At 49.6% G+C, this 9,164-nt stretch overlaps 1 protein-coding gene across 1 annotated transcript; it reads right to left on the bottom strand.

Annotated features, from left to right (window-relative positions):
- Nucleotides 1–1,636: 1,636 nt before the first annotated feature.
- Nucleotides 1,637–4,690, bottom strand: LOC124679498 (polygalacturonase QRT3-like). The gene is made up of 4 exons (XM_047215240.1): nt 4,469–4,690; nt 3,005–3,238; nt 1,798–2,910; nt 1,637–1,764 (listed from the first exon to the last, which is right to left on the bottom strand). The coding sequence occupies exons 1-3, from the start codon at nt 4,688–4,690 to the stop codon at nt 1,915–1,917; spliced, it is 1,452 nt and encodes a 483-aa protein (XP_047071196.1). The 3' UTR covers nt 1,637–1,764; nt 1,798–1,914.
- Nucleotides 4,691–9,164: the final 4,474 nt, after the last annotated feature.

Genomic DNA, 9,164 nt, shown 5'->3' with positions numbered 1-9,164 from the left:
GGGTGTTGGTGTTGTCATATCGGGACCAGGAGAAATCCCTGGTCGGCTGGCCCGACCATGGTGGTGGCGACGCTCACGAGTGTCGTGCTCCCTCTTGAGGTACCTTCGAGGTCTCCGGATCTCCTCATGTTCCTGGGTGAAAACCCAAAATCCTTCGGATTGGGCATGGCGGCGCCATGGGCGTTGCTTCCTCCTTGGAGACATTACTTGGTGAACGCGGGTTGCCGGTTGAGGGTTGTCAAGGTTGGTAGGTGGCTGGTGTTGGTGTTTTCCAAGTGGTGCCGGCTTCGGCGAGTTGATGGGTTTGCGACCTTCTTCCTGTGGGTATGCTCTCTGCGCCTCCTGTGCTGCAAATCGCCGGTTGGGTTGAGGAAAGGGTTTCCTTCCCACATGACAGTATTGCCCATGGGTGTGGAGGGCACGAGCTTCGGCGTCTCCGCCGGTTTCCTGCTCGTCATCGTCGTCCATGTTGGTGTCCTGATCATTCTTCAACGATCGCGACTCCGACTTACGCTCCTCGGATGTGAGAGTCGGGTTCATTTTGGTGTGTTGGCTTTGGCGGGGTAGCCCTAGTTTCTGCCCTTGGGTGTGGGCAATACCTTCCCTAGCTTAGGGTGAGCGCATCCAGCCCCCGATGGTGTGGCGTCCTTCAAGCTAGGACGAGAGGGAAGGGTCCCTCTTCGGCGTTGGACAAGGTCAGTGTTGCCTCTTCCCTAACCAGACAATGTTGGTTCTTCCTTAAGGCAGCCGAAGTTCCTTCAAAGCTGCATTGCCTACTCCCTGGTGACTTCGCGTGGAGGACTTCGACTTCTACAAGTTGTGCTTTCATTTTCTTTCTCTTTCAGCTTGTGTGGTTTTGTGGCCTGTAAACTGTTTTTAGCATTCTTGTATTAGATTTGGCTTACTTATGCTTTACTAATTTAAAGCCGGGCATTTTGGTGTGTGCTACTAATTTTTTTTTATCTAAATTCGAATGTATGTATAAACTAAAGAGTGTATAATTATGTCTAAATTTAGACAAAGTTGCGGCAGTCTTTTGTTATAGACACAGGTAGTAGTAAAGGAGGGAGGTGATAAGGAATGTAATCTACACGCCACTGCAGTTGGATCACGTGTGAAGAATCCAAGAATTAGCCGTTGCCGACTGATTGAAAATTTGCCGGAAAAACCTTTGTTTCATGAAGACGTAAAAGGCTGGTGAGCTACCTGCAGAGCGCTTTATTAGAAGAACAGAGCATCATTACTCTAATTTGGGTTTCCGAATCAGGAACGCCCGAGCGGGGAATGATTAAGCGTGCACGAACGAACATGTTATTTGAATGAAAGTTGGTGCACACTCAGAGGTCGACAGAAAGTTGGGGCACTTGAGAATTGACAGGTTATCAGCAAACCACGTACGTACGGTATATCGAAAGGGCGAAGGATCCATTGTTTCCTTTGCCGGCACAAGTAATGATGAATTGATGATATGACCAATTTTTTGCTTTGATTTTGAGGCCCCCTAAATACTCTCTCTTTTCTAAATTACTTGTGGTGGCTTTTTAATCGAAATAAGCGTACCTACACAGTGAAATGCGTTTAGGTATCTAGAACAAGTTTAACAAAAACTGCAAACTAATTTGAAATAGAGGGAATATTATATTTTGGATAAGTGAGGTGAACGCCAAAATGATCCATTCTGAATCATTCTCTGACTAGCTATTACGCTCTCTCTGCCAGTGACACCAATGTGCCACGATAAATCGCAAGAACATATGAAGTGACCTCGCCCTTCGCAAAAAAAAAAAAAGAAGTGACCTCGCCACCCCACCTAGGTTGGCCGGCCCATTCATAAAATTGTCTAAGAACAAATGAATGACGCCTTGCTCCCACGCAAATCGGCAGCAGGCAGCATGCAGCGGGCAGCATTTCTCATCAGTTGCTGTTCTGGTCGACGAGCACGTGCACGGTGGCGGAGACGGCCTTGTCCGTGGCGACGACGACCTGGTTGCCGGACACGTTCCTGAGCGTGTGCCCCGGGAACGCGTCGCCGGCGACCAGCGAGTACTGCACGTGGCCGATCCGGTCTGGGAAGAGCAGCACGGGCGCGAAGTCCACCGTCCACTCGCTCCCGTTGCCCTCCGCCGAGCCCCTCGCCGCCGTCGCCTTGACGTTCATCCCCATGGCGGAGTTCTGCTGCACGTAGACCTGCTCCACCGTCTTGAACGCGCCGTCGAGCTGCACGATGTCCACGCCCTTGCCCCTCCCGTTGAACATGTTCCCGGTGATCTGCACGCCCCGGGCGACGCCATTGACCGCCTTGAGAATCACGTTGGCGTCGCCGAGGAAGAAGGACCCCGAGACGTGCAGCAGCACGGGGTCCTCGGCGACGATGCTGGTGTAGTCCATGTAGCAGTTGGTGAGCCACGTCTGGGTGAGCCCCGGCACCTTGAGGTAGATGCCGGTGCCGCCGAAGCCGGACGCCTTGTTGTAGCAGTGCACGCCCGAGATGGTGTTGGCGCCGCCGGTGACCATGATCCCCGTGCCCGCCGAGAACACCACCACGTCGGCCACCGAGTTGTCGTTGCCGTCCAGCCGGATGCCCGTCCCCGTGAAGGCGCGCTCGCCGGCGTCGCTGCCCGCCGTCATGTGCTGGCCCAGGAACGTGTTGCGGATGTACGTCTCGTGCCCGCCGCGCACCGCGATGCCGTCGGTGCCGAAGTGGGTGACGTAGAGGTTGTCGATGCTCACCCGGAGCGAGTCCACCACCCTGACGCCGCCGCCGCGGTAGCTGCAGTCCAGCATCAGGTCGCGGAGGGTGACGAACTCGTAGTGGTAGATTCCCGAGGAGGACGACGACCCGGCCGACAGCTCGATCAGGTACCGGTCAGTCGGGAACTCCGCCGACGCCCGCAGCGAACCGCCGTAGATCTGACACGTGCACGTACTTACACCAGTCAGCAAGACACAGACACCACACTGGAAATACGTTGTGTATTGCACAGGACTACGTTTGTTTTCTTACCTTGAAGTTGCCGCCGCCAGAGGCCGGCAGGGTGAGCGGCCCGTTGACGAGGTAGGTGCCGCCGTCGAGGTGGATCTCGGCGCCGCCGAGGTCAGGGATGCCACCGGTCATGGTGGCGTTGGAGGGCAGGCTGAAGGCGTCGGCGATGGCCTTCTTGATGGCCGCCGTTGCGTCCACTGCACCGGTTGGGTCGGCGCCGTAGTCCGTCACGTGGTAAACCCGCGACGCCGTGGACTGCAACGAAATGCACACGCATACACGCCGACAGGTTAGACGTGACAGTACAATACCATGGGAGGTGTAAGTGTGTAACAAAGCGTAGTGCGGATAGGTTCTTTTTGCACCCGGGAGTATATGCTGCTAGTTTTTAAAATTCATTTTAAACGTATTATGAAATGTTGACAAATTCCAACAAAAAATGTCACGCATACATCTTCATGTTCTATGTGTTCGAAAGTCGTTTTACTAGTAAAAAAGGATATTTCCGTGTAAAAAAGATAAATTTTGGTGTTGAAAATAAGCTCTCCGCAAGAAATTTCTGTGTTTCTTAACACAATTACACATGACACAAAATATGTCTCTTTTCTACGAAATTTGGCATTCACACGTAGAATTTCGATATATACGTGTGAGTGTGAAATGTTTGTTTGAATTTCTTTCAAATGCTTTGTTAAGATCAAAACTGTATTTCCGATCGTAGTGCGTCCAATGATACGAGCACGAGTAGCAGGCCAGCATTGGACGTTTGTCGGGTGGGTGGTTGTCAGCTGTGAGGTGGGGCAGTTGCTACTTTCTGGCAGGAGCATTACCAAACACGGAAGGAAAAGATGAAGAAATTGTTTGTTAGGATGGAAAGTGTCTTTCATGATATACCTAACGTTCTTGAGAGAATTGCGTGTGAGATTGGAAAATGTCCTAAGCTGGTGAAACACGAAGAAGATGGTAGAGAGAAAATGTAGACCCTGATTGCAGTCAAGAAAAACCTTGACGCACTTTGCCTCTGCAGTCTTGTGCAATCAAAGAAAATATAGAACGGGAAGATGATGTTCTACCACTTCTTTTTTCTAAATGTAAAAAAGGTTCCTTTTTTGAGGTGAAAGGAACAGCTTATTTTCCTTTGGAAAAAGCGAACGAAAAATGTCCCAGAAAGCAAACCGACACTTTCCTCTGTTCCTCTGCGCTTGTTAGAAGAAACTGGGGATTTGCTAACTATGGTCCCGTGTGATCTACGAATCACAGATGATCAGTTTGAGTAAAGGCAAAGGACGCTAACGCTAATAACAACTGCTCCCAGGAACACGATGATCCAACGGGAGGGCAACGAATGAAAATAGCACATGATTACACCAACAGCTCTCGTCTTAATTTGAAAATAAAAGTGGTTAGAAGCGGAGAGATTAGTCCAAATGGAGGAAGCAGCAGGCATAGGCATGCATGTTAATTAGTGCTGAGTAAAGTACTGACCGTGGCAAGCCCCCTCCTGGCCGCGCCGAAGGAAGATCTGACGCTCGCCACCCTCCCCGCCGCGAGATCCCTGTACCGGCGCTCGGGAACTCCGCCGGCGAAACCGGCGGAGCCGTGGTGAGCCCAGGCTTCTGCGCCGCCGGCCAATGCAAGAAGAAGAAAATGCAGCAGAGCCCCGAGAAGAGGAGGCGCCAGGAGGCCGCGGCTGCCAAGAACCTCCATGCTTTCCTCCGTCCCCTCTCTCTGTCTCTCTTCCTTGAATCTGATCTCTCTGCTACAGCATCAATGGCGTCCCTGTATCTATCGGTCTATCTATATAAGCTTTTTCTCTGTCTGGGTGCAGTGACGTCGTGAGTTTACTAGGCGAAGGGTCGGTGTAGAGTACACGCATATATAGCCAGGTTCCAACAGCAGAGCAGCGTCGTACTATGTGAGAGAGGATGCTGCCGTCGCGCGCCCCTCGCGATGGTTACGATGTTTGGTGGAAGTGAGGTTAAAAGGTCTCTCTGTTTCCTCCGTGTGATGTACTAGTAACTGAAGGAGAGGAGAGGATGAGGCTGAAGCACAAGCATAATTAGAGAGCGACGACCTATACAGCTGCCAGTAGCTAGTTAATGGCAGAAGTACATGCCAATGGTTCGATAATTGACAAAGTCTACTCAATGGAACCAATGAATGGGTCCTGCAGGCACTCTCTGCCAAATGCCAATAGGCCTGGCTACTGCTCGGCTATGACATTGAACTTGGAAACAATTCTTCTTATTCTTCTATTCTTACTGTCAAAGTACTCGACCTCATATGGTTCTTTTTTCTTCTCAAGACGAAGCAGCAATGTGCCAGGGATCAACAGGTGTAAAATCTTTGCTAGATCCTGTTGGTCAGTAACCAACCGGTTTAAACTAACTAAACTTCGACGGATGCATCGAGCTGCTGAGCCGCCGACCAAGTTTTATAAACAGACGAGTAATTTTTTTTAGCGGAATGCGTCTACTAGAAGAAGAAGGAGGTGGCCAGGTGGTGTGTGCATCTTGGTGCGTGCGACCTTGTTTACTCGGACCCAAGAAGGGCCGATGGAAAGTTGCTTTGGTTGTTGTGTGTGGGGTGTTGATATTCTTTCCTCCCCTGTTTTATCCGGCCTTCTTCTTTCTTTTCCTTTCCGTGTGTGCTCTCCTTACTTTGTTCCCACCCCACGCCCCAGATGTTCCTCTCAAATCTATTTGGAATTAAGTTCTATACTTTGTGCCCAACGTGCGTACGTGTGTCACAGTGTGTGACTTGTATTGTTGAGTAGTACATTAATATGGTAACCTCCTCCTACGTATATATACGTATGGGTCGTTGCAACTGCATAATGTAATGTACTAGCATACGTACGCACCGGTGCTCCGCTAGAGAGAAAGATCGTTTGATTTGTTGGGGTCCCTGCCAACTTGTTGAAAGAAATGTTTAAAAGAGAGAAAAAATATCTATTTTTAAACCATGAACTCGTAGTGGTTCTGCCATTTGAACCATGAACTTTGAAGCCATGTCGTTTGTATCCTGAATTTGCCAATCTCGATCTAAATCAAACCCTAGGATGATAACCAAACATGAATTGTTGACGTGGCAAGGCAAAGGGTGATCGGGATTCGGTTGGTCTAGTGGGCGCGCAAGTGTGCGAAAGTCTGGATGCTGCCGTCGTGATGGTTACAGTGTTTGGTGGAAGTGTGGTTAAAGCATCTCCACTCGTTGGCGCTCCCTAGACCGAAAACCGGTGCTAGTTAGCGCTAGATGGATGTAATTTTCGGTCTCGGGAGGTCTAGTTTCCAGCGGCAAACCCACGGCCGGGCGGATTCGGCCAAAAATATGCCAATTTTCGGCCAATTTTTGGTAAAATTTCAAAATACAACACAAAATATGAAAATTTTATGATATTGTTCATCGAGATTTGGCATTATTTCAAAAAAGCAAATAGTTCAACAAACACAACATGACAACAACACAATAAACACAACAAATCATGGTGCATCAGCTCTTGATGCACCCTTCCAGCTCTTGGTGCACACGTAAGTCTCGGATATCCTGGCGCATAGCTAGGAAGGAAGTCCATGATGTTGGCACCTGGCCATCAAGCTCTGCAAGAGGATCTTGTCGGTGATATGGCTGCAGCAACTCGATCTCAAGAACTGGATGCTCCGCTCATTCTCTATGATCATGTTGTGCAGTATCACACAACAGTTCATCACCTTCTACATCTGATCTTGCGACCAAGTCATAGCTGGAAACTAGACAACTGCAAATCTCTACTAGAGGATATCAAATGCTCGCTCGACGTCCTTCTTGGCAGCTTCTTGCTTCTTGTCAAACCACACTTCTTTTGGTAGCTTCGGGCTTTTGATCGTCTTCACAAATATTGACCATGTAGGATACATGCCATCTGCGAGGTAGTATCTCTTGTTATAGTGGCGCCCATTGACCTAATAGGCCACTGGGGGATCATAGCCCTCAACAAGCTTGGTAAAGACACGCGAGCACTGCAAGACATTGATGTCATTGTTTGAGCCTGCTATTCTAAAGAAGGGGTGCCAAATCCAGTTATCATATGTAGACACTACCTCAAGTACCAGACTACATCCTCATTTGTGGCCCTTGTACATGCCATGCCAAGTCATTGGATGGTTCTTCCACTTCCAATGCATGCAGTCGATGCTTCCAAGTATCCCAGAAAATCCTCTTGCTGCATTGGTTGCTAGTATCTACTCAATATCTTGGGTGATCTCAAGTATACTTCCCCAAACACTGTTGTGACTGCCTTGCAAAACTTGTATAAGCAATCAATGGCGGTGCTCTCGGCCATGCGCAGATAGTCATCGGCATTGTCACCCGGAGCTCCATATGCAACCAATCTCATAGCGACCATGCACTTGTGTAGCGAGGAAAACACAATCATGCCGGTGCAGTCCGGTTTGCATAGGAAGTAGGGGTCCAAGTCCCGGACGGCATACACAATCCTCAAAAAGAGATCCAGGCTCATCCTGAACTGGCGCAAAATACTGCCTCAGGGTGCAGCGGTTCATCGACAAAGTAATCGGCGTACATCATGATGTAGCCATCCAGGTGTTGCCTCGCCGTGGCCTTCCGGCGACCAGGCGCTGAGCCGCCACTCCGTGGCTTTAGGTTCTACTCGGCGTATAGAGTGGCCAGAGACACCAGGATCATCATGTCATCTTCGGCGGTGGCGGTATTCTCCTCCTTCAACAGTGAAACAAGCATTTGTTCATCCTTGTCGTCGGAGTCTATGGCCGAGCAATCAAAACGCCAAACACCTCACGGGTGTGATTCCGCAGAGGTCAGCGGATAGATCGGCACGAGGATCGACAAGGAACACCGATGAGGTGATGAACGGTGGCGAGCTCAGCAGTAGCTAGGGAGTGAGTGCGGCCTTTCTACCGGCGTATGCGTGGTGGGAGAGGGTCAGGTGATGCCGACGGCGAGGTGGAGGAGACGAGCTGGTTTGGGCAACACGAGTGGAGTAGGGAAATCTTTGTGGGTGCGACGCCGACAGACCTAGCCCAAGCTCTTTTTCACTTCATCCAGTGCTCCCAAGCGCTCAAAAAACAGCCCAATCCGGCAAAAATTGGGCTCCTAAGGGCGCGGTTGGGGGATTTTCGTCCATCCAGCAATAAAATTTGGCCTGGGGAGGTGTTCCTTGGGAGTCGAGTGGAGATGCTCTTAGAAGATCTCTCTCTCGTCTATGTGTGTTGTACGTAGTAGCAAGGGCATCTCCAACGGGACGACGCATTTCGGATGCTCAAATTGTCCGCGCGCGTCCGTTTGCGTCGACCCGCGGACGCCGAAATGCTCGCTGGACGCAAATTGTCCGTTTTCATCGAGGGGCAGTAATGTTATGCAGAGTATGCAGTTGGGAAACCCCAAGAGGAAGGTATGATAAGAACAACAGCAATTTTTCCCTCAGTAAGAAACCAAGGTTTATCGACCAGTAGGAGAAAGAAATCACTTCTGAAGGTGTTGTTCGCTAACTTTCGCAGGGCGCACTACCGGTGCCAGCAACAACGTGGAACCTGCACACAGCACAACCAAATTACTTTTCCCCAACATACAGTGAGGTTGTCAATCTCACTGGTTTTACTGAAAACAAAGGATGAGACGTATAGTATGGAAAGAGATGTTTGTTTGCAGTGAAATAAAGAGAACAATGCTTTTCAGTAGATGGTTTTATCAGTGTAAAAGAAAGGACCGGGGTCCACAGTTCACTAGAGGTCTCTCCATAAAGATAAATAACATGTTGGGTAAAAAAATTACAGCTGGGCAATTGACATAATAAAGACCATACGTGACAAGATGATTACTATGAGAGCATGCGAGATCACAAATAACATATAAACAGGTCTATAATCAACTTAACCATAGTATTCAATATTCACCGGATCCTAGCAAACACAACATATAGCATTACACAAAGATGATCTTCATCATGATAGGCAGCTCACAAGATCTAAACATGAAGCATATGGAGGAGAAGACAACCATCTAGCTACTGATATGGATCCGTAGTCCAGAGATGAACTACTCACGCATCACTTCAGAGGCAGGCATGGTGATGAAGAGGCCTCCGGTGATGATCTCCCTCTCCGGTAGGGTGCCGGGAAGAGCTTCAGAACCCTCCCGAACTAGGTTCGACGATGGCAGCGGCTAC

The sequence above is a fragment of the Lolium rigidum genome, chromosome 7, assembly GCF_022539505.1.
Source record: "Lolium rigidum isolate FL_2022 chromosome 7, APGP_CSIRO_Lrig_0.1, whole genome shotgun sequence".
Taxonomy (NCBI): Eukaryota; Viridiplantae; Streptophyta; class Magnoliopsida; order Poales; family Poaceae; genus Lolium; species Lolium rigidum.
Note: the sequence above shows the minus strand (reverse complement) of the source record. Positions and strands in the feature narration are given on the sequence as shown.

Coding starts and splice junctions, on each gene's coding strand:
- LOC124679498 (XM_047215240.1), bottom strand. CDS start 4,690: ATGGAGGTTCTTGGCAGCCGCGGCCTCCTGGCGCCTCCTCTTCTCGGG. Junction 3,239..4,468: donor CCAGGAGGGGGCTTGCCACG/GTCAGTACTTTA, acceptor ATTTCGTTGCAG/TCCACGGCGTCGCGGGTTTA. Junction 2,911..3,004: donor CTGGCGGCGGCAACTTCAAG/GTAAGAAAACAA, acceptor TGCACGTGTCAG/ATCTACGGCGGTTCGCTGCG.